At 40.7% G+C, this 27,694-nt stretch overlaps 1 protein-coding gene across 12 annotated transcripts in view; it reads right to left on the reverse strand.

The window, feature by feature from the left end:
• Window positions 1–14,447: 14,447 nt before the first annotated feature.
• Window positions 14,448–27,694, reverse strand: part of LOC111941588 (uncharacterized) — a 106,902-nt gene continuing 93,655 nt past the window's right edge. For 4 of the 12 annotated variants that reach the window (XM_086868771.1, XM_086868767.1, XM_086868770.1 and 1 more), the window contains 3 exons: window positions 27,289–27,405; window positions 24,262–24,353; window positions 14,448–16,092 (listed from right to left, as the gene is read on the reverse strand). In XM_086868771.1, the coding sequence (XP_086724897.1) occupies window positions 15,150–16,025 (876 nt within the window). In that variant the 5' untranslated portion in view covers window positions 16,026–16,092; window positions 24,262–24,353; window positions 27,289–27,405 and the 3' untranslated portion in view covers window positions 14,448–15,149. Of the gene's footprint in view, window positions 16,093–16,477; window positions 16,566–18,701; window positions 18,773–20,503; window positions 20,608–20,852; window positions 20,924–23,519; window positions 23,575–24,261; window positions 24,354–27,288; window positions 27,406–27,694 lie in introns of all 12 variants that reach the window. The other 8 variants (XM_086868766.1, XM_086868769.1, XM_086868765.1 and 5 more) reach the window with 7 other exon arrangements.

Consider the following 27,694-nt stretch of genomic DNA (forward strand, 5'->3'; position numbering starts at 1 on the left):
CTCTTGCTGTTTGTTCCCAGATAACCTCCAGGTAACTCCACCCATCCAGACATGTTCAAGGAGGCCATCCCAAATTCTTCCTTCAACTTGCACTGTGAGGTTACTACAAAGGAGAGAAAATCCTGCCTGGTAGAAATGCCAAGTAATTTCTTTCAGGAGAACAGCAGAATCTCTGTTATTTAGAGCCTTAGACCAAGTGGAGAAAATCAGTCCTTGATTTGTCTTGGCTTCATTGTCCATCCATGGCCATTCCAGAATGAGAATTACTGTTTAGTGAAAAAAACTCCAAACACATAACTTTGTCCCTGCAATGGCATTGGGGCAGTTTCCTAATTTTTATTTGTCTACAGTATATACCACTGCAAGTAAAAACTTGTAAACACTCAAAAGTATCAGGCTGGCAGTGCTGCCTTGCCTCCTTTTGACAGGATAAAAGTTGTGTCAGTCATAATTTGCTCTAGTCATGGACTGCTGTGTTCCACACCACAGGATCAAGTCCAGGGAGGTTATGGATTCTAGCGATTGATGTGGGACTCAACAAGACGGTCTCTGCTTGGTTAATTTCAAGAAACCATTTATTCAACACAGGAACAAACTCAGCTTAGGCCCAGAGACAGAAAGCCCCCAACAGAGGCAGGGTGGTGGCTTTAATGGGACAGAACCAGGGTGGAGTTTAAGGTCAGGGTCTAATAGGAACAAGCAAGGTTTGAGCCCCAATCAGAACTTCCTAGGCTGCCATCCCAGGAGGCTCTGGGGTGGGGCAATTCTTGGGCTCACAGGGCACCTTCCCCAAGGGAGAGGGATGGAATCCACTCTTCCTGGGCTTTAAAGCCATGCCTCTCACTTCAACAATGCTTATCTAAAATCTAACCCTAGCCTCTTTGGGCAGGGGGCACTCCACAATAGACAGCGAGACATAGTATTTCAAGTTTTAAATATATCCTGGACTACACAGCTTGGTAGACTGATATCCAAGAACACTAATGGCTTCAAAAAAATAGAAGAACCAACATTTCTGACAAACTTTACTCCTCTTCCAGTGTTCCACACAAAAGTTAAAAAGCTGTTTGTTTATGAAGATCTGATTCCCTGAAAACCATCCACATCAAGAAACAAACAGCTGTGGAGATTAGTGAAAACATGATAGTGTTTTAGATATGAGCTGTTTGTTATAAATCCAGGGTATTGTAATAAGCATACCTTGGAAAATATATAAAAAGTAGAGAAAAACTCTACTTCTGCCTCTGTGAAGCAGCAATTACTACAGAGTAATGCTCCAGAGCCCCAGGCACAATGTTACTATGTTGAGAACCTGAAACAAAAAATTCTGTCTGCATTTTCTGTGATGTTTGGTATACAGGCACAGTAAACAGGATGAATGGTCTGGCACATGACTTCCTTTCTGTGGTTTAATAGCCTGAGGTGTATCAGCTGTGTAATCCAAGTACATAAAACACCCAAGAATTATGAAAGATCCAGCCTGTAGTTGTGGAAACTGGTGTAAAGCAATTTAGGCAGCTGAGGCTGGCCTGTCTGTATTAAGTATAGTTATATGCACTACTGAAATACCTTTTTCTTTTCCCATGTCTACCAGCAATAATGACAAAATATTTCCATTTACAGTACTCTGGATCAAATACATTTCATGCTTACTTGGTTCTGATTTGCTTAGGAACTCTACAGGTTTTATTTAGAATCTGCTTCAGTCAAAATGAGATTCTCCCTAAAGGTAACAAATCTTGGATCACACCTCACCCCCTGAATTCTGGGAACATTGTCTGAATAATTTTAAAGAAAAATTTACATGCTTGCTTAGAACTCATTTGAGACAGAAACAGGTTAATTTAAAAAAAAAAAACAAAAAACTAAAACAAATTCCAAAAGAATCAAGTAATTTTAACATTTTTATGATTTTCACCTCAAAACTGATTTTTCCAAAATCACTTCCAAAATTGTCCAAAATAAATGCTATATCCACACCAGTACCAAGAGTTCAAAGACAGTGACAGAGTCTAGTCCAAAAAAAATTACAAATTATTCCACCTGTTTTCAAAAGTTGCCAGAAATTCTCTGGTCTGTTAAAACAACAAAAAAAAAGAGTTATTTAGGGAAGGATTACAGTTTCATCCCATTTGTCAAACAGCTTAGGTGGTATCTAGGAAACAGAGGTGGCAGGTCTCTGGCCCACAAGGTGCTGCTGGCAGAGCTGGCTGATGCCTACTCAAGGGTCAGGTAGGCACCCAGCAGGTGACTTTCTCAGCGTCCAAGTAGGAGCCTGTGCAGAGGGTGTCCAGCAGGTACCACTCCTGATCCCTGGGCAGCTGGCCACCAGAGGTGTGGAGAAAGCACATCTGCCCCAGCAGCTGCTCCCCTGAGCACAGGCACTCCAGCACCACACGGATGCGCCTGGGTGGCGGCTGCTCTGTGCTCTCCGGGCTGAAGGAGTGGCCGAGGGGTGGCCGCAGGATGACCAGAGGGCAGTAGGTGCTGCTGTTCTCCTGGTGTGCTGCCAGGCAGGCAGCCAGTGCATATACATAATATGTTTCTGGCACCTCTGTTTTCTCTGCATTGGGCTGCAGAAAAAAGTGTCAGATTTTACTTTTTTTAACAGATGCAGGTTTACATCCCACAGTGTCAACAAAGGAAAGATTCAATCATATCCAGAAACTATCAACTGAAAGAAACAAGTGCTAAATCTCAGTTAGGGAGCCACATCTACCTACTTTTTTTTTTAATATCATTCTTCAATAAAATTTTCTGGCTTATAGTAGGTTCTTATATGATATTTCCTACTCCATTAACTTCCTACTCTATTAATTTCACCAATTCTGTTTTCTTCTTTAGAGAAGAATTCACCCAATTCCTCAAAATTACCACCAACAATGCTCATCAACAAAACTGCTCTGAAAACACTTTGTATGTTCAAATTATAAACTGACTCTCAGGAAATGGACCGTGTTTAATATTCCGTTCTTTCCACCGTAACTTTGATCGCTGAACTGCACTATGACTGACACTACTCTTTTCCAAGGGGAAGTGTTAGAAGACTGACACTCAGAAACAAATTTTGAAGCACCTCTCTCAGTCTCCTTTGGGAGATGTTTTTGTATTTCACATTTAAAAGAAGTGAACTCAAATAACAGGCACACACAATAGCAGATATATACAACATATATACTCGCATACAGATATAACAGGTATTGAGATATTCCCCGCCCCGGTAGTAGTCATTCCCACTTCAATGGATTTAACTGAATTACAAATTACAAAGGATATCTTAGGAAAATTCAACAGCGGTATAACAGAAAGAAAGAAGAAAGAAAAAAAGAGGGGGAAAGGAGGATGGGGAGGGGGAAGCTGTATTGCCTTCTCAGCAAGGTGAAAACAACCAAAGCTGAAGTGGTTTTCATGCCTTCCAACCCATGTGCCAAAGACTACTGGAAAACTTCTACTTTTATCCACATGATTCCTTTCAGAGACTTTTCGGATCCATTTTTTCTAGTTTAATTCTGTGCAATAAAATGAACCCTAGATGTTGCCAGGCAGTGTAATTGGTGCCTGTGCAGGATGGTGGGACAGAAGGGCTGGATCATGGAAAGATTCTGTAACATCCCTGTTAAACTTACTTAAGGTTTTCAGGCCTCAAGCATCAAATGCTGCGAATTTAAAGAGGATTCACACTCCACAACGAGACTACAGAGATAACAGCTACTCTAGTTCCTCCCTTGCAGTGTGCACACACAAGCACAGAGTACATCTTGTCTCTGGCAGTACTAGTGAAAACCTGCCATTCATACAGGCAACTCCAAGGGAAAACGATCACAATAATGGACGCATTTGCTGGCTTTGTATCGTGCCTGGTATTGATCCATGCCTGTAACACTGCACAAAATGCAAGACTGCTTCTCATATTTTCATCTTTTCTAATGGGGAAAAATTACATCATATATTATTCATTATTGTAGACCTCAGGGTTTTGATATTGTTTAGTTGTTGCTGTTCAGTAAGGACTGTATATTTCTTTAGTCTGACCTCTTGAGATAAAAGGTTTTCCTCCAGTTTCTCTGAAAAACAAAGAAAAGTGTATGGAGGAGGAAATGGAGTAAAGGGAGGGGCAGGGCAGGAGGGGAACTTTTGTATTTTTCACACAGATAAAGACAATAGATTTTAAATTAATTTTAGATTTAGCAGAACTCTGGCTGTTGAGGGAAATTTGTCTAAAATGACCTGTAAGTTTGCAGAGACAACTACCTAGCTGGTGTTCTGAACATAGTGCAAACTGACCAGCACAGAGTGATACTGCAAATCCAAATGCATTTGTTTTGTTTTTTTATTCAGGCCTACTCTTTTGGTTGTAGATGCAGATGTAGATTTTGGGTTTTTTTCACATACTTATTTTGAAGGTGGAGTCCATCACACTTAAAAAAAAACCCAAAAACTGAGAAGAGAAGAATTCCTGATTTTAATTCAATATTACATTGCCAGGAAGAGTATAACTGCAACCATTTTGCAGTCTGTGTGTTGTCTGTTAAAAGGATTGCAGAGCTCTTAAAAGTGATATATGAGATACTTTTCCTATCGGGATATGACAGTCATTTATTATTTTAATCATCCTACATGTTAAATGACATTTTTTGTTTTCCTATATTGGTAGGCAGAAGGATAAAATGTGACAACAGTCACCAAGGCAGGATCCTGACGTCAGTGATCCATTTCCTAACTGCACAGGGTGGAATGAGACCTTGTGAGATACCTGAAGTTCCTCTTCTACCCTGCTCCTCCTGTACTTTTAAATTTCACTTTGACACAATTTTAGCTGGTAATCGTGAACCAGCTGATGGAAATACAGAACACAGATTGCTATGCAAAATGCAGCTTCTGATGGAGGGATGAAGGAGCAGCAGTAGTTTTGTGCAGAGAGAGAATACACAGGAGGTAGTTTCTCATGAGAGAGTAATAAATTTCCTTGAAGAGTATTGGCAAAGAAATCAGGAGCTAAAACTGGAGTAAGGAAGGTCTAGGAGAGAAATTAAGGAGAAATGTAAGACATAATTACTCAGAGAGTCTGTGGGATTGCTGTTTGTGGAGGAAAGTGAGGAACCTCATTGGATGATGTCTTAAAATACCCTTCAACCTTCTCTGTCACAATTGCAGTTTGTGAAGATGCTATTATTTCTCTAGAATCAGGAAAATAACTAGCTACATAAATGTCTCAACAAGCAGCTGTCTGGGTATTTTTTTCTGCAGAAACTTGATAGTTTTGCTTATCAAGAGAAAACAAAGTAAAACTTCAGTCCCACCTCAGCACTTCACTGCAGGCCAAAGAAGAGTCAGCAAATAAACAGACAAGCCTGTAGACATTCCAGTCCATAGCCATGGGCCCAGGGTTGCTTCATCTGTTTCACACAACTAAAGACACAAAAGTTCAGAGAAGCAGAGTGATGACTGGATATATTAAAAGAGATCTCTGGAGATCATCTATTCTGCTCCTCGGGAGACTTCATTAACTAGAGTGTGCTTCCTACCTTTGGGTTCTGTTCCTCTTTCCACACAGATGGAAGTAAATCTGGGATGGGATACAGATAAAGTGAGTGACAAAGCCAGACTCATTTCAAATGCCTGCATTGAATTCTGGTCAAAGGGTCAGAACATCACCTCCTGGGAGAGACTGACAAAGTTATGCTGCCTCTTCCTCATCCTGTAAACTCCAGAGCAGCTTAGAGATCTACATGAAACAGAACCCTCCCAGGAGAAACCAGCACCCTGTCAACATGGCATTCCTCCAGGGAGAAAAAAAAAAATCTGTTAATTTAGAGCTTTACCTCAAAACTAGTCCAAGAGGAAAAAAAATGCAAGTCTGGTAAGCCTGTAAGCCTAAATTTACAGCCTGTTTCTAAATCTAAGAGTGTATGCCCACCAACATTCCAGTCTGGGATTTGTGCCTGGATTTCTTTTGCATGGAGACAAAAATCTGGAAGAATCACACAGTTAGAAGTGAGCCACAGTGACCATCCAGTCCAAATCTTGGCCCTCCACAGGATACCTCAACACTCCCAGCCTGCACCTAGAAGTGGTGTGTGAATACTCCTGGAGCTCAGTCAGCCTTGGGTCTGTGACTATTCCCTGGGGAGCCTGTTCAGTGCCCACCACTCTCTGGGGGAAGAACCTCTTCCTTATATCCAGCCTAAACCTCTCCTAACACAGCTCCAGCCATGCCCATTCCTGTCACTGGTCACCACAGAGAAGAGATCGGTGCCGATAAAAGCTCAGGTCTTCCCTGATGCTCTCACATCTACAGAATGCATCTTTGATGAAGGAAAAACCCTAGCATCCTATCCTACAGCCATGACTGTGTTTAGTCCAGAGCTAAATTACATTAGATGCACTTGAAAACAAATGAATTTAAATACCCTGTGACCTAAGGTGTGTAGCTGGTTTTGGTAGATACACTCTCAGTTTATTTTATAACCCTTTTCTCCTGGTACAGACTCTGGGTGACATACCACCACTGAGTGTATATAAATAAAACATTTGTCCAGGGTGAGTCACTTCAGGGAAAGTTCTTCTTCAGAAACCACAGCACTGCTCTCATCGTGCACCCTCGTCATGCACCCCCAAAAAAATGATACAGAAATCATGGAAGGAGAGTGTGTGTTATCAACACATTGATAGGAGGGAACAAAAAAGAGCCATTTAGCACAGTTAATTTTCTGGCCCAACAAAAGACCATGAATTTCTGTTAACTTCTACTCCCAATTCTAGTGCATTCTACCACTGTTCATTTATTGACGAAGGCTCTCATAAGAGACAGAGATGGCAGAACTGCAATGAATCTGTGACAGTCTTGAGAAGATCCATCCATCATTGTCACTGACCTCAATGAGGTTATTCACTTTGTTCAGCTCAGAAATCACAAGTAACATGTTCATTTGTGCCTGTCATCATATGCCTGAGACACCTGCCATGCTATAAAAACAGTACTTTTAAGCAGAAATCTCCTGTGCAACCTCAACCAATCTGTTCTTGGTGCATATATGCCTTTCTCCTTTCTTTCTCTCCAAACGTTTTGAAACGAGCACTAACTACAACTACAGTGAAACTGGCAGTTCAAAAAAAGGTTACTGTTCTCAAAACATAAAGCAGATGATGACATTTCAGTAAACACTATATTTTGTAGCTTAGAGCACCAGTTAGAAGTAACTCCTTCATAACATCTCATGTCAGGAAATCAGTTCAGCAAAAGCTATTTTCAGCTGATAACTCTGAAATAAGACATCAGAAATTACACTCTAAGTTCAAAAGCCCAATAATAGTAAAAAGAGATTCATGTGAAGCTGGTCCAAACATTTTGGCTGTATGTGTGGTTTTTGTTGTTGAAAAATGGCACTGAGGAGCAAAAGCTTTTTTATTACACCAAATGACTTCAAAGATAAATAAATAAATAAACAGGTTGAATTTTTCTTTTTCTGCCAGACTAGAGCAGGCTAAATGGGCATACAATCTTGCTTTTTTTCAAGACAGCAGCATTGACCCTTTAGAAAGACATTTTTTTATTTCAAGCTTTTTGTCTCTTGAAACCATCTTAGCTTTGCAACCCTATGTCCTCCTTCACAACGCATCAAATGGAAAATCTCAATGGATTAAATGATCTATTTTCTCTCTACATCAGTATGTCATAAGTGAATTACACTGACCATGTTCCACTTCTCCTGCTTATTGTGAACAGACAGACAAGCAGGAGCAGTACTCATCCCCCATGATGATGTGCACCAAGTAACACTGACCCTTGCAAGCCCAAAATTATATTATTCCTCACTTGTTACCTGTTATTCTTGGCCTTCCCACTCTCCCCACTTAGCATGTAACACTAAAGAAATCCAGCTTTTTGGAAGCATGGGGTTTCCAGCAGCATATTTTGAGCAGTTGGCATTTAACGTCAAAAGCACTAAAATAGCCATCTCTTTCACTGCACTTTTCTCTGGAAATGACAAAGTCCTCAAGGAAACCTTACTTTCCACAGTTTTCAGATGGGGAGAATGAGGCATCAGAGGAAGTGAGATTCAGCAGCTCCGGGAAGCAATAAAGTTGAAGGACAAGTGCAGCATCCCCAGCTCCTGCCTCAGCACTCTCTGCTGTGTCTTGGCTCCTCATGGCCCAGCAAAAGGGTGACTCTTTCTTCCTGAGGTGGAGCTCCACTGGAATATTTAGTGTACAAATGATGAAGAGACCTGAGCACCAGCCTTATTGGAAAAAGTAGAAATGGTCCTTTCTTCAAACGAGCAGTTTGGGGAAAATCAGATAAGACTAAGACCACCTTCCTGAAGATACTCCCTGCCTACCATAGGCAAAAAACCCCATCAGGATTCTCCAGTGTTTTCCCTCTTCTGTTCTGTCTCACTTTGCCAAGCAAGGAGACTCTCTCCTGGGATCTCAGGGTCTCATGCAAAGAGATCTTGTTCTTTCTCATCAAACACAGCCATTCTACTTTTCTTTCTAAAGAAAAGAAACTACCTTTCCTCTGCTCTTTTCCACTCTGACACTGTCCAAATGTTCAGGCAGACAGGAATGTCAGACACTGGCAGATGCTACTCATTAACAGAAATACCAGCAGTGACGACAGCCACTCATAGAACATCTTCAGTGGAAAAAAATCAGAAAGTTTTACTAATATTCACCCTACATGTTCTCTGCTTGGGAGAAAGTTTCACATGCATAGCCCAAACTCTACTGACTTAAAGAAGGACACCCCTTGAATCAAGAAAGCTCTTAGCCACCACCATGTTCCAACCATTGATTGAAACAGTCTCCACATGCAGATTAGTATTAGATTATGCATATTTGTTTCATCAAACCTGGAAAAATGTCAGTTGTTACAATGAAGAACTGCTTCTTGCTGGGAAAAGGCAGTCTCCTTGTAAAGGTGTGCTATTCCTAAGGCACTCTAATGCACTCTGCCCTGGTGCAGGAGCTTGTGCCACCAGCTTCCACAGCATCAGCTACCCAGAGGTTCAGTGCTGGACAGCCTGGATAGTGCAGCTGCCCAATTCATCCCAAAAAAGCAATGGTTCGGATGACACTGAAATACCTGTCCTGGTTCAGGGCAAATTTGGGAGAAAACCTCTGGATGGGGTCCCTCCAGAAAGCAAATTGAAACAGCCTTTCCCCCAACTGGTTTGGGAAAATATTTCCTTGGAGAAAAGTGAAAAAAAAATGTTTATTCAACAAGCAAAGTATCCACAAGCACAAAAAATGAGTAATATTAATCAATAAACCTCTCACTGCTCGATGAGATGGCAAATCCAGAAAAGCCCTTGTCATGGAGTGTAGCTCGGCTCACTCAGGTTCTTATCAGTCCCTCTGACATTGGAAAGTGCCAAGGCCCAGGCCCCGGTGGGCCACAGGCGTGAGCTCCCAGGGTTTGTCTGGGTGTTTTCAGTCCAGAGCAGGTTTGAACAGATGCAAGAAAAAGGGAAAATAACAGTCCAGGGAACTTCTCTACCTCAACTATCTAAAAACTAACTAGAAGCAAAGGAGATCTCTGTCCCTCTGTCTGTGCTGCAGACAACACCGTCCAGGAGCAGGACGTGGGGCAGTGAGGGCTTTCTGACACAAAACTGCAGCTTCTTCTTCCCCCACTTTGCTCTCTGAGCCAGTCTTAGAGGTGCAGAACTTAATATGTAACATAAACAAGGTGAGCTGGGATACAAGCACCATAAAGTCACCCCAAGACAGTACCCAAACACATCCATTGAAGTATCTGCTGTAAATTGGAGGTGTGATGAAACAATTTTTATGTGGCAGTGTTGTCATTAGTTGGCTTTAAGTTTTAAAAAGTCTCAACTCTTTATAGCCATGGATGTGGCAAGCTTGACAGAGTTGCAGAAATTACAAAAAAAAATAACCAAAAAACCCAACTAAACCCCTTCCTCCAAAAACAAACGAGCAAACAAACAAACAAAAAAATCAAAAAAAACCACAAAAAACACAAAACAAAGAATCAGCTCTGAGAAATGCAAAGTCACTTGTCAAAGTCTGGACTGTCATCACATCCCAGTGAACTCCAGGTGTTTCACTGAAGGTGATAGACTGAAGGTGTTGCAAAGCTACCTCTTGGGTGTACAGCAACTGCTGCCTATGAAAAACCTAAGATTATCTCTGTGAAACAACTTACAAAAAAGGAAATAAACCACCAAAGGTGACTTAATTGAACATATGGTATGAATCAATTACATGATCCACGCATGGTTAAGAACAAGCAGGGATACTGATGAGCATCTGAGGGCAATTGTGGAAAGATACACACTTTCCTGGAGATATGTACATGGCATCTGAGTAAGATTTGTCAGTGCAAAAGATGTCACATGGAAATGGTACTGTTTTATGGAGCAAACACAGAAATCTCTGAAGAACTACATATAACCTAATGCTTAAAGGTATGAAAAACACTTCTAGCACCATGACCTAAACCAAAGCTGCAGGTCAGATAACAGAAGTGCTCAGTTTCAGGGATAAGGAAAAAGCAAGGAGAAGCTCTAACACACAGCTGGTAAAAATACACACACTCAAGTAAAATATTGTGAAATATTCTGTATGTAACTCAACCAAATTTTAAACTGCGGATTTTAAGACATTCATGTTTTCCAGAATGACATCTTTATTGCAGCTGTCACTGAACCATAAGGTCTGGTCTTAAAGGAAACAGTTGGTGTCAGATCAAAGTAGCTGCCTTTGAGCAGAGCACAAATGTTCCCCTCCTTCTGTAACTTCTCCACAGTCTGTCTTTAAAGCAGAAATCACATGTATTTTCTAACAATCCCATGAATATGCACAAAACTGATTAGTCAAATCAAATTATCTTTCTCCCCCTTCTGCAGGCTGGGGAATAGCTCTCAAGACAAGCTATTTTACTCCAGGATTGTTTCATTTCTTTGTCATGACTCCTCTTGTGGGACTTTGATTCCTGAACCTTCGGCTGCATTTGGTACCAATATAACCTTCTATATAATTTCACTGCAAATACCAGGATGCTGATTAATACCATGAGTCCACATCCACACACTAAGGGTTGGATTTACCATTTAATCCAGCAAAATGCATATGATTTTTTTTTTTTCCTGGTGCTTTGCAAAGGTGCCTAATTAGCTTTCAATACTGTGAATTGAAAAACAGAGCAAGATATTTTGGTCTGTATTTTGTGTTAATGGTTTAACCTCAACAGCATATCTTTTCCGCAAAAGCTTTGAAAAGCATACAAATTAATGGCAGGATATGTACCACAAAACCCATCACAACTTCAGCATCTAATTAGCAGTATGTGGCAACATTCACACTGATATCCTGTTCACCACAATCTTTGCAAGACTTTATTTTCCGCTTCCAAAGTAACATTAAGGAGGACAGCTGCTCTCACATTCCACACACCAAGCCATAAACATTTATCAAGGTGCCAACAGAAAGCATCACTTCTGGGTTGTCAATATTTAATCTACAGTAAAATTAAATAATGGGTCATTAGACCCAGTTCATCAAGTCAGCAGTTCAGGGCAGATGTTGAGCTGGATGTCAGGAAGCTTCTGAGAAAACCACATGGAATCTTCTGCCATGCTTGACCATGGAAACCTCACAGAGTATCTGTATATGGATCCTACAGATGCACAGCCCACAGCACTGAGTTTTCAAGAACGGGCTGCATCAGCACCACCACTCCTGAGGAATCACCACACTGCAATTGTAGACAGGCAGCCTTGATGCCTTCACTAATGAACTTCACTGAAGTTCACCAGGGAACTTCAGGTAATCTGATAGTAAAAAACAGACCTGTTAACCAAGAAGCTCTGCCCCTTGTTACCCTTTCTAATTTGAAGGCCACCACAAGGCAAAAATGAAAGGATTTATGATTCTCTGTTAGAAACCTGATGTAGTAGTCCTCCTCTTCATTAAATGACTGAAAATGGCACATCACTGTGCAACCCTGTTTTTCCTGCACCTTTTTCCTTTCCAAAGGAGGACCACAACAATTTCTAGCTTATTATAAAGACTCAGCAATCAGCAATGAAGAATAACAACACTCATTTGTCAGGCTATTAGAACTTCTTCCATTTCAAAGACTTCACCATGCTCTCTAAAGTTTAATAAACTTGGCTTGATGGAAGCTCCTTCTTCAGACTGCCGTGGGAGAAGCACATGAAGAGAAAACCTGTCCTTAGGCTGACTATCAGCAGCCATGCCTTCACAACTTTTGTGCAGCTCGAAGATGAGGGAAGGGGTGAATGATGAAGCAACTTGTCTGACCAGGTCTACGGAGAGGACAAAGGCCCCTCTGCCTTACCGTTGTAGCCTTGCCACACAACTTCTCTTTACTCATTTAACCAGTAATAGGCAAAATACAAATTACTTTCTCTAATGGAAAATTTCCCAATCTACAGATAAGCAAATCCTTTTGTTTTCTCCACACTTTCTTTGCAAATAAGAAAAAGAGCACTGCAGTTTTTGTACTAGCACAGACCTGAAGGCAGAATGTAACTGCATATGGCCTATTCCTCATATTTCCCATTGGTTAATGTTTGTTCCAGTTCTCTCTTTAATGGGTAATTTTCTTGAAAAATTTTATCCTTCACAGCACATTACTGTTCTTAATTAGAACATTCCTAAACAATTGCCATTCAAACTTCTGATCACCACAGATAACTCACAGGCAGGTATCATCCACCACTCCCACCACTGGAAAGGTGCTGGGGAGCTATTATAGCCTTTGGAAAGCCCCCTTGTCAGAATATTAGAATCAACTCTGTCGTTCAACTCTATGCCATTTCTTCTTTCCTGAAAGGTCGAAAGTCTTCAAAGTAGTGTCATCACAACAAAGTTTCTAAAACGTAATTAGGTGACTTAATTATTTGTGGGTATATTTCTCTTCGGCAGTATACATGTGGTTGTATTGTAATTTTCACCTGCTATCACATGCAACATGTGCCTTCCAATTTGATTTCTTTTTTTCACCACATCAAAAAAGGAAACCCAGACCTGCTTTCTCTGCCTGTTCTGTTAATCTGCCCCTGCCCTACTTACTGCTCATGTGTCTACTCTGGCATAAGGTGACACACATCCCTGACACAGACATCTACAGTTTTGCATTACTGTGGCTTGGGAGGTTATTTTTTTACTTCAGTGTCCTTCCTCTATAAGCTAATGGAGGAAGTTTACTAATTTCACCAATCTTTTATCTTATGAACCTCAGTATAATATAATTTGCTGCAACCATTTCTGACATCTCACACCTTGTATCAGGTGTGTCCTCTCTGTAAGTGTTCTGCTTCTGAAACTTACTTTATTCTAATTAATCTCTTTGAAACAGCCTCACATTTGTTATCAAGACTTCCACACAACTCCCAGCACTCAGAATAGGTAGAAGAAATATAATTGCTTGTGAATTGTGCAACTAGTTGATGTGAGTAAGGCAGGAAGACAGCAAAAAGCACAGTTTGAGGAATTTAGATCTAATAGTGTTAAGCATAATCCTGTACTATCTTGTAATTTCAGAAAAAATATTTATATAATAAATACACCATTTAAAGAACCTTAAAATTACTGAGAACGCTAATAGTACAAAGTGAACCTCACATAAGCACCCCAAGTATCATCATCATCAAGGGCAATACGTGGGTTATTCACCATAGTAGTTCTCAAAGCCTGGCAAATTCCACTGAAAAGCAGTAAGGGCGAAGCAGACAGGGCTTTCCACTCTTATTCAGCCAATGAGATCCACAGACTTTTTCACTTTTCAGAGACAAGTAAATCTGTTAAATGCTATATTCCTTAGCAGGAGGAGAGAATGGAAACTGATAAATGGAATGGAATGAATGGAAACTAATAAAACTCCAAACAGATGTTCAAAGCATCTAGAAGGGGAAATGGGAATTTATACAGAAATCCAGTTTTATTACAAGTGCTCTGTCAGTGCTACCATTTAGGTGTGCTAATGCAAAATGTATTTATTAAAGAAAGACCCAATTAAGAAAATTGTTTAAGTAACTCTCAGTAGTGCAAGCAACACAACTGTGAATGATGCTGCAGTGCTAACATACAAAAAAAAAAAGATTAGTATGAAAGTTTATATATTAACTTGTAGGAAAAGATGAAGAGCAGAAATGAAACTACTAATAAAAAATTACTACTGAAATTCTTTGTGGGTATTTTTTTACTTTAATGCTAGGGATCTGTGAACACTTCTGTGACTTCTTAGTTTTGTCCAAGAGAATGATTTCACTAACTGTGGGTGCAGTCTTCCAGTGCTGAGGAGCTGGGAATTTTGCCTCTGATTTGAGCAGACTGAGGCTGACACATACAAGCTGCAGCCACTGAAAGCTGGAAGCAGGACACTCCTTCACGTAAAAAAGGCAGAGAGGTACAGCTTTGATCATTTCATATATAGGCAAATCAAGGCTCAAAACTTTTTTTTTTTCCAGAATTATTGCTGTTTTATTGAATAAATTCAAACATTTGTCACAGAGACTTCTACTTTAAGTAAGAAAAACCATTAGAGATCTCTTGCTGAATTATTATCAGTACATTCATCTCTTGATAGAAATAACTAAGTCTTCACACTCACGGGATGCCTATATGAAGAATTCACATAAAATACTTGAAAGGAGGTAAGTCTAAATTTTAAAATACATTTAAATGTCTTGATCACTACCTCAAAAAAGATCACCAAACACAGCTGTAGTTTAAGTCAAACAGCAGTAAAACAGAGAATTCTGTTTGTCTCGAATTCATCAATTTGCTAACAGATACACACGCTGGATTAAGACTTGAGACAGCAATAATACAATCTCTTGAAGAAACCGTGAGATATACATTCTGACAGATGGATTTGGGCTTCAAGCTTTGGCAAGCAACGTGCAAGTTGCAGGACACATACACAAGGGGCAAGGTGTGCACAACACCAGGAGAAGGCATCTGGGTGACAGCACTGGCAATGCCACATGCAAGGCTAGTAGTAACAGACTAAGGCTTCCACGCGGTTTTCTAAGTTGTTCTGGGTTTTTTTTGGCTATTTTGTTTTGCTTTGGCTTTTCTACAAGATTTCCCTACTTTGAAGTCGATCGCCATTGCTGTTCCGGCGCCGTTTCTCCTGGTGCTGCCACAGCACCCTAGTTCTGCCGGCGGCATGACTTCTTGCGGGCTGCTCCGCTGCCCTTCGGGCGGCCGCCGCCTCTGCGCCTCCCGGACTGGCAGGAGGCCCCAGGGCGGCAGCCCCCGCTGGGCCCGGCGCCCGAGGGCTCGGCCTCTGCTTCGGCCTCGGCCTCTCTTTCGGCCTCGGCCTCGGCCTGCCCCTCGGCCTGCCCCTCGGCCTGCCCCTGCCCCTGCCCCTGCCCCTGCCCCTCACGGTGCTCCTCCTGCGCCCCACTGGTGCCAGGCAAGGCGACAGGGACGGGGCTGGCCTGGTGAGGGGCCGTGCCCATGTGGCGCCACGCCAGCTCGCTGCACTGGTCACAAGCCACCTGGATGAGCTGCCTCACGAAGGTGGGCGTCTGCTCCTGCAGGAAGGGCTGCAGCTCCCGCGCCAAGGCCTCCTCGTGCAGCCCGTAGCGACACAGGCTGGCCACGATCCTACCCTGCGCGAAAGCCACGTCCCACCAGCAGGCCCCGCACAGCACCTCGTTCAGCCACAGCTCCAGAGGCTGCAGGATCTCGGCGTAGTTGCGGAACAAAAGCGCCCAGGTTTCGGGAGGGAACCCCGCCACGAGGCCCCCGGGCAGCGGCCCCGCAGTGCCCGGCTCCTCCCGCGGGCCGACGCTCCAGGGCACCGAGGGGTGCGGCACAGCCATCTCCACGAAGCCCTGGTCGGGCGGCGCCGGGTAGATGATGGTGTGAACAGCCTGCCTGCACAGGGGGCACGACGGGTTCTTCCTGGCCCAGCGCACGATGCAGCCCCGGCAGAACTGGTGCAGGCAGGAGCCCACGAAGGCGATGTTGCCCGAGGCTTCGCGGCAGATGGGGCAGCTCCACTCTGCCCTCGTGGCCATGCTGACGGTGGTGGCAGGCTAGAGACGGCTTCGGAACGGGAGCTGCTTGCCCTCGCTGTGTCGCAAGCTGCGGAGAGGGAGAGACCGTGGTTACTAGCTGTCCCAGCGAGAGGAGGAAAGAATGGCCAAGGCCCTGGAGAAACCATCCTCCCAGCTGAGTCCAGAGGGCACCCAGAGGCACAGCTCACCTTCAGTTGCCTGCCCCAAGAAGGCAGGGTGGGGAAACGGGAGTGGTGGCCCCGGGATTGGCACTGGGAGTTCCCAGTGGTAACCATTCAGTTTGGGAGGAAGCCTCACCTTCTCTCCTTTTCCACTCCATTTTAGTTCCAAATAACCAGCGTGAAAGGTGGGGGGGAGTGAGCATAACATTTTACCAGGGGGAGGGATATATGTCTAGCATGTTGAGAGTCTGAGATTAGTGTTTTTTGATTTGGCAGTGTACTGAAGCATACCAGAAAGCTTTTGCAGACGACAGGAACTAATGGCAAGTCCACTCTTCAAAACAGGAATAATTTTAAAGTTTCAGGCTAAACTGCTGGCCTGCAACATGAAACAATGGTATTTTACTGGTTTTGCTGTGGAGGTGTGCTTTTGAGACAAGAGCCTTAGGGACCAATAAAGTGTTGTGCATAGTGGTTTACAAAAGTGCCTAGTCCTAAAATAGGAGTTACATGATATGTAGCTAGATATTGAAGGAGAGTTGTGTTTGATTAATTGCCAGAATTAGCTAATTCTACACTAACTTTGTTTCCTAAGCAGATGTATTCATCAAAGGAAGTTCTTTCCTACTTACTTTTGTGACCAAGCTGGTAATTCTATGATTTCTAGTACATCAATTAGCCCTAATAACATATGAGTTAGAATTTAAGGATATGCTTGAGGCGCAGTGAGGATTCTTCTGGGATCACGGAAGTAATTTCACTAGCATTAAAACAACTGTCAAACTGCCAAATCAGAGCCTGTTCAAAGTTTTTTTTGGGAAACAGTTTTCTCTTGGGAAATAGCCGTAGATATTTTGTGCCTGGAAGTCTTAAATCAAATTAACCTCATCCTGCGCTGAAACTCCTGTTTTAACTTCCTGAAGCAATCAGATTACCTAGGGTAGACCCAAGCCCTCTGGGTGGAAGCCCTGAGAAGATAGCAATTTAATTTCTGTCCTATACTGTATCTCTAAACCTGGGAGACATGTTTGCTTCTGTAGACCCCTATGAAACACAGAATATAATTATATTCCTCTTAAGCAAGGCAGCAAGCAAGCCATAGCAATAGCAATCTTGAAGTAATAATCAGCTCTGTTCAACTAGAATCAAGAATTCAATGTCAAATTAGGATTTTGAATTTAATGTAAAATGCTTCTGTGGCTGGCTTTCAGCAGTGAGACACATTTCCCAGAGAGAGACAAGGACCTTCTGCTCCTGCAGTCATTGGCTTTGTGGAAACTAATGGAAATACTGCAACTCCCCTGACAGATCTCAGACAACTCATCATTATTGTAATAAATAATAAATGTCAAAGGTGTGTCTTTCATGAAGGGCTTCTACCTATTACAGGAGTAACTCTCCATGTTCTGCTTAAAAAAAAAAAAAAGCATTGAAATTACATAAAAGTAGAAGTACACATCCAGTACACCCATAGGCACAGTTGATTTATGCTGGGTGGATGTGTTGGTATGATGACCAATCTGTAAGGGGAAGAAAGCACCTAAGAAAGGAAACAAAAAGCTACACAGCATCAACTGCAGAAACAGCATACAAAGAACTAACCATAATGCCCTTTTCCCATCCCCATGTGACTGCTGGAGGTGATGAAGATAGAGAAATTGTGAATAAAATGAAACCTGGGAAGAAGGCAAGAGGTGGTGGGAGGCCCTTTTAAGAGTTGGTTCTAATTCTAATTAACATACTCTGATTTTGTTGTTAATACTTAAGCAAATTCCCCAAGCTGAGTGTTTGGCCCATTAGGTAATTGGTGAGTGATCTCTCCTTGCCCTGATCTTGACCCACAAGCCACTTCTGATATTTTCTTTCCCCAGTCCAGCTGAGGAGGGAACTTGATAGAGTGGTTCTGGTGGGCATCTCTGATCCAGCCATTGTCAGCCCACCACAGGTTTTCACCAGTGAGCAGCATTTTGTCATTCCACATGGTATCATACTGCACACAGCTGTAAGCACTCTCACCACAATTGAAACGTTATTTTTGCACCAGTCCATAGCTTTTCTCTTCCCATGTGTCTTGATCATTTCTGCCAGACACTGAAATGTAAGTGGTTTCTTCAGGCCGTAAGGCAGCAAAGGCATTTAAGGAAACTGAAAAGACTGGAAATAGTTTTAAACTCAGAAACTTCTTAAGTTTCTTAAGCTTTATTACTCATTGAGCTGTCCTGCAGAAGCAGCAGAAGTCCACAGAAATATGACAGACTAGCTCCCTGACACTAAAGATTGTGTCAAGGACCAGCTTTCTCAATCCCTGTGGTCTTGACACAAATTTCACCGGGGTGCCCTACAGCTCTCATAGCACCAGTGCAAAAACCTGCTGTTCTGCAAAAAATACGGTGATTAAGAAATCCCTGTTGGAGAAAGACTGTGAGTAAAATACTTCTTATTTAACATTTTCAGCATGTTTTCCCTTGAGGGCTTTTTAATACACTCTAAAGTAAGATTGTAAATAAAAACTTACTGATGTCTTTGTAAGGGATTCAAGAGAATAAATTCTACCCTGCAGATCAATCATACATACTTTTGCAGTCCCTATGAAAGCCAATAGAGAAATGGTTAACACAAGAATTGATTTTTCACTAGATAGTCTTTTGAAGGGATGTGTTAATATAAAGACCAAGACATCTCTGAAAATTCCCTACATTTTGAAAGAGGTGATAAATATAAAATGAACAGACAAAGCACAATCAATATGAAAAAGGTTTTGCAAATAAGAATCCGTTTAAATCCCTTGAAATACAAATGTGAACAGGAAATACAGATGTTAGCAAGGACTGAAGGAAAAAAGAGTCTGAGCACAGCAAAATTTATGCTGGACTCACAAACTCAGTTTAAGAGAAATTCAACATTTTCCCATGGAACTGAGAAGTAACATAAGATTACTTAAGAAGTAAGATTATTAGATTATTAATGAAAATAAATGTGTTCCTTAAAATTTTTCATTTGAAGAGCAATAGCAACTATTTCTAGAATAAAAATGCCATTTAGTCTGCAAAAACAAAATCACTACACCTTTTCATCTAATATCCCAAATAAATAAAGTCAAAGCTCATTTAAACCGACCAGATTTGAGTTGTTTTCTTTTATCAAGCACAATGTCCCAGCAGGACAAGAAAGATTCACTTTCTTGTCCTTCCCCTCCCAAAATCAGTCAACTGAGCAGAGTGTGGAGATTGGGACTGGTGTTGTGCTGGTTTATGTCAGGGAGGAGGCAGGGGGATGTTGCTAGCAATCTCCACCTAGGATAAGCCTGGGGCTGAGAAGAAGCCCTTTCCAAATAAAATCTCGTTGAAACCACTTGTAAAACACGCTGTTTTATATGAAGAAAGAAAAAAGAAGAAAAAGAAATAGAAAAAAAGATTTTTTTAAAAAAATGCCATTTTCATAAGGATTGTTTCTGAGGACTCCCAGTCAGTTTTAACTTCAAATCAGCTTTAAGAACAGGCTGGCGAATTGCAGTACCCTCCAGGACTTGAGGCTGCAGTACTGCAGCAGAAGGGAAAACAGGACTACTAAAGATACAATTCAAAGAGAACCCCCCATACTCTCTCTCTCAGTCTGTTTTATAAGTGTTTCATCTCTACAGCAGAACTATCAGGGGGATCCCTTTCATTATTTTTGAAATACATTTGTCATTCAGTTCACTCAAGATTTCCACACTGGACACTACTCATTTGGTGTGTAGTCTTTGAAACAGAAGTGTGTGATACTATGGGGACTGAAAGCTGACCTTTAATTTAATTTCTATGGACCATTCACTTAAGAGTTGCACTCAGTGACCCTTGTCCCTTCCAACTCAGAACATTCAATGATTCTTTAAAGTATTGGTAGACTTTTAAAAAGGTGCCCCTAATGATGAGATGAGTATCAAGCAACTATAAAGGGACCAGTGTAACTATCTTTGGAATTGGTCCTTCTCTGACCAGGTTAGGAGAGCTCCAGAGGTGCCATTCAGCCTCAAGGATTTTTTGAATCTATGATAGATTTCAAACAAGCAATAATTACACTGTCCTATTAGCATATAACTGCAGGTTCTGTAATGTGCGTTAGCAGCTTTCAAAACCAGGTTTTCCTTAGTAAAATGCCTAAGCTCTAGCTCAACTGCTAGCAAAACCAGAAGAGAAACATTTGCTGAAAATGAATTCTTAAATTACATAAATGGGAGGTAGGTCTGAGGCTTCTCTGCCTAAAGTTGTCCTGTTGCTGGTGTTAAATCTGAGTCCTCAGCATGACCACTCACTGAAGCCCAAGGCTAAATCGTACCTATAAATCCAAAACCAGAGCACAGAAATATCTTCCCAGGCTTGAACACAGATTACAGTTGATCGAGGGCACTCAGTTCAAAGCAGCATAGATTCAAACTGTTTCTGAAAAAATGAAAATACCAGGAATTTTTTGTATATCTCTTCCTCTTCTTCTTTTCCCTGCAACAATATTTGTTCAGCTGATCTGCTAGAACAGGATTAATTTTTTTTTTCTTTTTAAAATAAAGTTCATTTTTAGGCCGGAGGTATCTCTGACCTAGCTCAGCATGGGGTCATGAAGGTGTATGGAAGGAAGATGGAATCTGTAGGAATGTTTCCCTGAGTCAAACCAGGAACAGAACTCCTACCTACTGTGTAGTTCCAGCACCAGGCAGGTGTCCTGTCTGGGTCCTCTCCCTCCACTCTTTTGTGCCTCTGCCTGGAAGATGAGCAGATGACACTAACTCCTCTACCTCACTTCTGTTTAAAATTCCCACTTGGAGTTTTAATTTTTGTGTTGGGACTTAATTGAAAATAAGCAACAAAGAGCCTTATAAGTGAAAGTGGGAATTAATATGTACCAATGAATTCTGGGTTTAAGTTACCCCTTTTACCTTTCTTGAACCCATCCAAGGCTGACCAGGTAATTTGCTGACCCTGTAAACTCCATGTCCAGCCTGCTCAGGTAGCAATTAAATAAAGAACAGGTGATGGAAGAATAATAAATTAGCTGTGTCTAGAGTCATTCTTTTCCACTCCCTTTTTTGATTATTCCTTCCTTTTGCTTCTGTGGTAGTTACAGAGCTCAGGATTGCTTGAACTGCTTATAGATCCCTAGAAAAGCCACAGTGGGAGGGGTGGCCTCACTTTCACCTCAGACAATCATTTTTTTGAAAAATAAATAGAACTACAAAACTGGTGTTTTTCCTCCAGAAGTCAGACATCTATCCTGCTCTCTGTGTCATCTCTTCCTGGACATCATGTTGCCTCCCTCCCCGTTTTCTGCTGCAACTGCATTGCAGATACCTCTGCAAAGATCAGTTGTAGTACAACTAATTACATAGTGAAATTAGTTGTGCTCATTTTCAGATTTTGCTAATTTAATATCATTGTTGTAGGCATAGCAACCAGACTGAGAAATACATTAGAAAGCCTGTTAGAAAAGTTCACCTCAGGTGTGGCTAAAAGACTCAATGGTACACATCAAAGAAAATCTTCCAACTAAAGGCTCAGAACAAGAAAATAAATCAGTCTGTTGGTTTTTGCAGCTGAGGGAAATCAGTGGCTAATTGCAAGTTTCTGTTGGCATTTCAAAATGAAAATACCAGGAATGACCAGGAGGAAGGATAATGAGAGTTTTGTTTGTACAGGACCAGTGAGAGTCCATGGAAGTCACAGGGAATCTGTCCTCCACACTAGAACCTGTCTCTTTGCCCAGCAATCACCCTGAGCCACATGATTGAATCACATCACTTGTCTTTCTTTGTTACTGCTAGAGTAGATGGAGATACTCCTCTGCTTTCTTCCATCACACAAACAAAACAAAAACAAAACAAAAAAATCAGTCTTAAGGCTGAGGACCAGATGCTTCAAGACTGTCAGTACTTTTTTGGTGAAAGAGAATTGTTTGATGAAGTCTAATATCATGTTTGTACTGTATTCAGGGGATTATTTAATAGCAATATAAACCTGCAACATAACATCTGAATACATTTGAAATGTATCAGTCCCTTTTAAAATGAAAACATGATCATTGAGGACAATAAGTAGGTTTATAAGCAACAATTCTAACAGTTATTCTGTGTACAAAATCAGGACAACTTCAGGCTAATTTTTTCTCTCATTAGTATGCTGGCTGTTTGACTGTAAAATAAGTCATTCCTTATGCTAAAATTCAAGGTTTTCCACAGTGCACAACTGCAAAGTAGTATTTCTCAGGTATTCAAAAACCTGAAAATATAAAACCCTGAAAATCAAAGTCTATCTTTTAAATCATTAAACACAAACATTTGAATTTAAAACATTTTTATATCTATGATGCAGATAAATCAGATCTATGAAAACAGTGACCATAACCGAGGGTGAAACAATTCTCTTTCACCCAGAAATGTACATGTTTTGTTAACAGTAAAGGTAACAGGAAGGGAAAATATTGTGTTGATTTCTGGGAGGAGGTTTCTTTGTGTTTTTTCCGAAAAGGATGAAATATTTTTCCTTTTTTTTTTTTTTTTTTTTTTTCCTGCATACTAGCACTGAAACAGTATTGATTCACTGAAGACTCCTTTGAAGTGTTCCCCTTTAGGTGTCATTAGATGGTACCATGTCACAGATTCCTTTCACTGGATACAACACTGCTTTAAAGAAATTCTATTGTAAGTGCATTTTGTTCTGTTACTTTGTGATGCTTTTATTTGTACCTGTGTTTTAAAAACTCAGTGGTGCAGCAGGAATATGAGGCTGCAATAAAGGACAAATTGGATCCCTGAGACAGGGGATCTAGATCTAAGCTTTCATTGTGACTCAATGAAACAACATTCTCTGCTTAAGGTAAACTTTGTACTTCAAACACACACCAGTAATATGAGAGTTGAGAACTCTTTTGGTTTAAGTCTTAATCAAACCAGCTATAGTGGACCTAAAAAATACCTGCAGGGGAAGCACACATAATCCTGTAAAACTGTAACAGTGTTTTCATTATAGTCATGTCAACATGGCATGGATAATTTTCTTTCTGGAGGAAGGAAATCCAAAATCGTACACAATCTGAACAAGAAATGAGGATGTTTTAACCTGTTCAGAAGATTTGTGCTGCAGATTACTGACCTGACAAATGTAGTGTGTCTATGATAAATAAAGAACAATAAGGATTCAATTTCAAGTCTCCTTGTGCAGAATAATTGCAAGCTGGCTATTCTAAGGCTAATATGCATAGTCAAATTAATGATTTTGTGACAATCCAGAAGTGAGATGCTCTCAGTTTCCATAGGTGGGGGGGAGAAGTGGGAATGGAACATGTGTCAGTAATTCCAACTCACTGTCACAGATCAGAAGCCTCCTTGATCACTCAGCTCTTTCTGGTACTGCTGTCCTCTAAGATGACAGTGTAAGCATCCATCAAACATGTTCAAAAATGCAATTTCTTTAGATACTTCATCACTACTTTACTATGTTACTACCACTTCATAATACTTCATTTATTTGTGTTACAAAGTAATTTATACTCATCTCTCACAAACATCTTGATGTACTTTTGGCTGGAGTTCTGTAATCAAAAAAAAGGGCTATCCTTGCTCTGCTATCAATACCTTCCAAGTGAAGGAATAGGCTTTGAATAAGCCTTAATCTTCTGATGAAATCTAAAGACTTTTATGCTACTGTAACCAGTATGAATATATGCTGAATCATAATTAGATTTCAAAGATCTATTTACAATTGCATTTTCCATCAGATTTCTCTCCACTAGCATGGTATCTGCCCTTAAATTTGCCCTCACAACCATGTGGGAGCATATGTCAATGCTTGAGGCTCTCCCCTCCACCCAGAATGTTTGCAAGGCAGTCACCTATTGAAGTTACTGTGGATGTTATTTTTATATCCTGCTGTAACAGCAGCCATCTATTGACTATAGATCACAGACTATAAACTCTGTTTATTACTGGAAAAATTATAAGTGTAAGCACCATTTATCCATTTTCTCTAAATATTTCAACACAGAAAAAAACCCAAACCTCCAAAAGAAACCCAGGCCTTGGAAGCACATCAGCCCCCTGACCTTACCAGAGAACTCTGTCAATTCTACCAATCTCTCCTTTGTGCAACACCAACTCTGTCTTCTTAAGGCAGGACTGTACTATGCAGCATCTGAGTTCCTGTAAAAGAAAGACCCAAAGCCAGAATAGGCAACATAAAATCCCCCTTCTCTGGGTATCTTATTATATATAATACAAGTTTTTGATGTCACTGTGGAAAAATCTTTGCAGAAATTAATGCTACTAGGTAATTTTCTAGGTACCAGTAAGCTTTCCTGGATACCTCACTCATTAGAAGATGTTGTTTATTCTCATAGAGTTAAGGCCACTGCTGTAGTTCCTTAAATCACTCCTGTTGGGATATATCTTGGTAACCTGGGATACTCTGTGCAATGTGGAGGGAGGCAGGTAGAGTCCCACCATCCTGGTAGATTAAGTTCACTGTGCTGCTGCATGAAGAATCTTCTGCTAGCCAGTTTACTGTGAAATCCTTCTTAGCCCAAGCCACACCAAAGTAAAATGCAAGTAAAATCATTCATTGCATTCAGTATAGAAGCAGCTACAGAGACTTAAATGAAGAATGAAGGAAAAAGCACTTTTAAACTACTTATGGCTAAATTCAATCTGAATTGCTATTGCTCCCCCTCTGGCAGACAGACTCATCACTTTTCCAAACACTTTGCTAGAGAATCCCTGCTTTCTCATTTTAATGAGTAAATATCTATTTCTTATGGCACATTCTGGTTTGTACCAACAACCTGACCTTCTGAAGACCCGTAGGACTGAGACAGACTAGAACTTTCCTTACAAACCTTGGCCATTCCTTCATGTTCATGAAATTATCTGCCTTTTCCTCTCTGCTGAAATAGTTTCACTTCCTTCAGGGACTCAAGTTTTTTTAACCCAGGTGTCAGTTTCTGTGTTTGGTTAATTAACAATAAAATCTCTCCTTTTGGTAAGCGGCTGCTTCTAGATCTTTACTTATGAAGGGTCTTTGATGCTAAACCTCTTATGAATCACTCTGTGAGGACAACAGATATGAGGTAATCCCCACCAACACCTCACATCTGAGCACACCAAATGCAACATCCATTCTATGTGCAGTATTCATTGGCCCTTTTGTCATCCACATCTGATTTTCCTTTACAGAAGATCATTCCCTCAGAAAAGGTGTGAAAATATCACTGATGATGTACACTAATGGTTGCCTTACAGAGGGTTCAAATTCAGCCAGTCAGCAGTTAAGCAGTCTTAAAAATGGAAGATAACAAGGAGACAATGTCTCTGTCTCTCCTTTTTTCTTACTAAAATAGTACCTGTGCACCATCACATTTGTTTAGATTTCTTGGCTTTGTGTTACCTTTTTTCTTACGGGAGTTATGAGCTTCGGGTCTGCTAAAGGACATTATGCTCCTATGGAAATACAACAATTTTAGCTGTAAAAGGAGCAGTGCCTCTGTCTTGAAGAATGTCATCTTTTATGTCCTGCTGCTCCCATTTAATTACTATTCTTTTCCTATATCCCTTTCCTTACCTTGAAAATTAATAGATTTCATAGTATACTGGGTAGCTAGGAGGAAGCAGAGGGTCACTAAAGAGACGATCTGAAATAGTTCAGCACACCCTTAGGACAAACTGCAGAGATATTATTAAGTACCAGCAGCTTAAGAGGAACAAAAAGCAACTCCCCAAAACAAGAGTTGAGTAAGGAGCACAAAGGCATTAAAAATCCATGTGCTATAACTTCTGTTACCAGTCAATTTGGTCATTCCTGTACCAATGTGCTGGCTGATACTGAATAGCTCAGAAGAGCTCACAATCACAAAAGGGAAATTCTGTGCTAAAAGTGAGTTTAAAAATTTGGAATAATGCAGAGTTTCTGACAAGGACATTCAGAGAAGTGAAGAGTGAGCAGAGCTACTCACTGCCTGTTCAGCCATTAGAGAAGGTTAATTCCTTTGACAGGGCACTTTGCCAGCTCTGACTTAACCTGGCCATTTTGGAGTAATTAGGGCCATTTCAGAGTAGTCCAGTCCCACTCTTGCTGCTTCTCCTTGGAACAGGCAGCAGCTGAGAGTTTTGCAAAACAGATAATAAAAGTGCAAGTGTGGTGGGTCCTGCTGGCTCACATACATGTTAAAACATAGAGAACTGATCTGGGACAAAAGTGGCATTTTCAGACATCAAACACAGAGGTAATTACTGTCAGGGGAAAGGCTGGCACTGCTTAGAACTGCCTGGTAGGAGAATTTAGATGGAAATTACTAGATTAAAGTTTTTAAGTGAGGAAGGAATGATGCTTAGGAATTCTAAATTCTCCAATCAAAGCCAATCCATATTTTCAGAGCATTTTGGGAGGAAAAACATTTGGATATTTCATTAAAAACTTGATCTTTTATTTTTTATGGAAGATTTGCAAGAATTATTTGCTCTAGCTTGGCTCTAGTTTGACGTACCTGGGCATCTGCCACTGCATGATTGTCCCACTCAGAAGAATATTGGGGGCAAAAAAACCCTCAGCAATCAGGTTTTAGAAAATTACTGTCTTTTTCCTCAGAATTTTCCTCTCCCACTGCATTCGTCCCTAATAAGAGCAAAGATCTTTATATCCTCACAGCCGCTGCTCAGCACATCTTGACCTACAATGCGCTGCTGCGAGTATCGGTACAGGTCATTAAAAAACTTAAATTAGAGATTTGAATGAAGCACAAAAATTTCCTGCCTGTAAATTCTAGACAGATTTTTTGTGTGATTGGTTTTTTCATTATGCCTTTAATCAATCTATTTGTATGCAGCTTTACTCTGACATAATAATAAATAATAATAAAACTGTGTTTATTATAGATTAACAGGAATTTTGTCAAACCTCAACAGAATCTGAAGCAAAAGTGTCATCAGGTACAGTGTGACCAGTTTCAACTTCACTTTTAAAGTAATTTGTACGAGAGTGTAGCGAAAGACACATTTCTGCACCTGAAAATGCTTTACAAGCATGCCAGTGCTTTTTCTCACAATTTTCTGCTTTTAACAAAAATGCTTGTAACAAAAAACTTACACTGGAAAAGGGAATGTTCCACGGTATATGATCAGTCATTCATTTTAAAAGCTTCTAAAATTCCACAGCTCCTCCACTTCTAACACAAGCTTTTTATTTTACTTCAGTAATTCAGAGCTTTCCATTGAGGGGGAAAAAAAAAAAAAGGAGAAAAGAAAAAAAAAATAACAACAACAAGATCAAAAACATCTAATTCAGAATTGCTAGGTTTCATGTATTTCATATTGGTTTTACCAAAACATCCTAAAGAAATAATAGAATAGCAGTATTAGGCAGAAGAAGATAAAGAGGTAAAGATAACAAAAGGGGATTTTAAAAATTACCAAAAAAGACCAAAATTACTTTAAAAAAAAGACCAAAAAGTGCAAAAATTCACAGGGACTCTAGACAGCTCCCATGGAGGGCC

This window comes from Cyanistes caeruleus, chromosome Z (genome assembly GCF_971803275.1).
Source record: "Cyanistes caeruleus chromosome Z, bCyaCae1.hap1.1, whole genome shotgun sequence".
In the NCBI taxonomy this organism is placed as follows: domain Eukaryota; kingdom Metazoa; phylum Chordata; class Aves; order Passeriformes; family Paridae; genus Cyanistes; species Cyanistes caeruleus.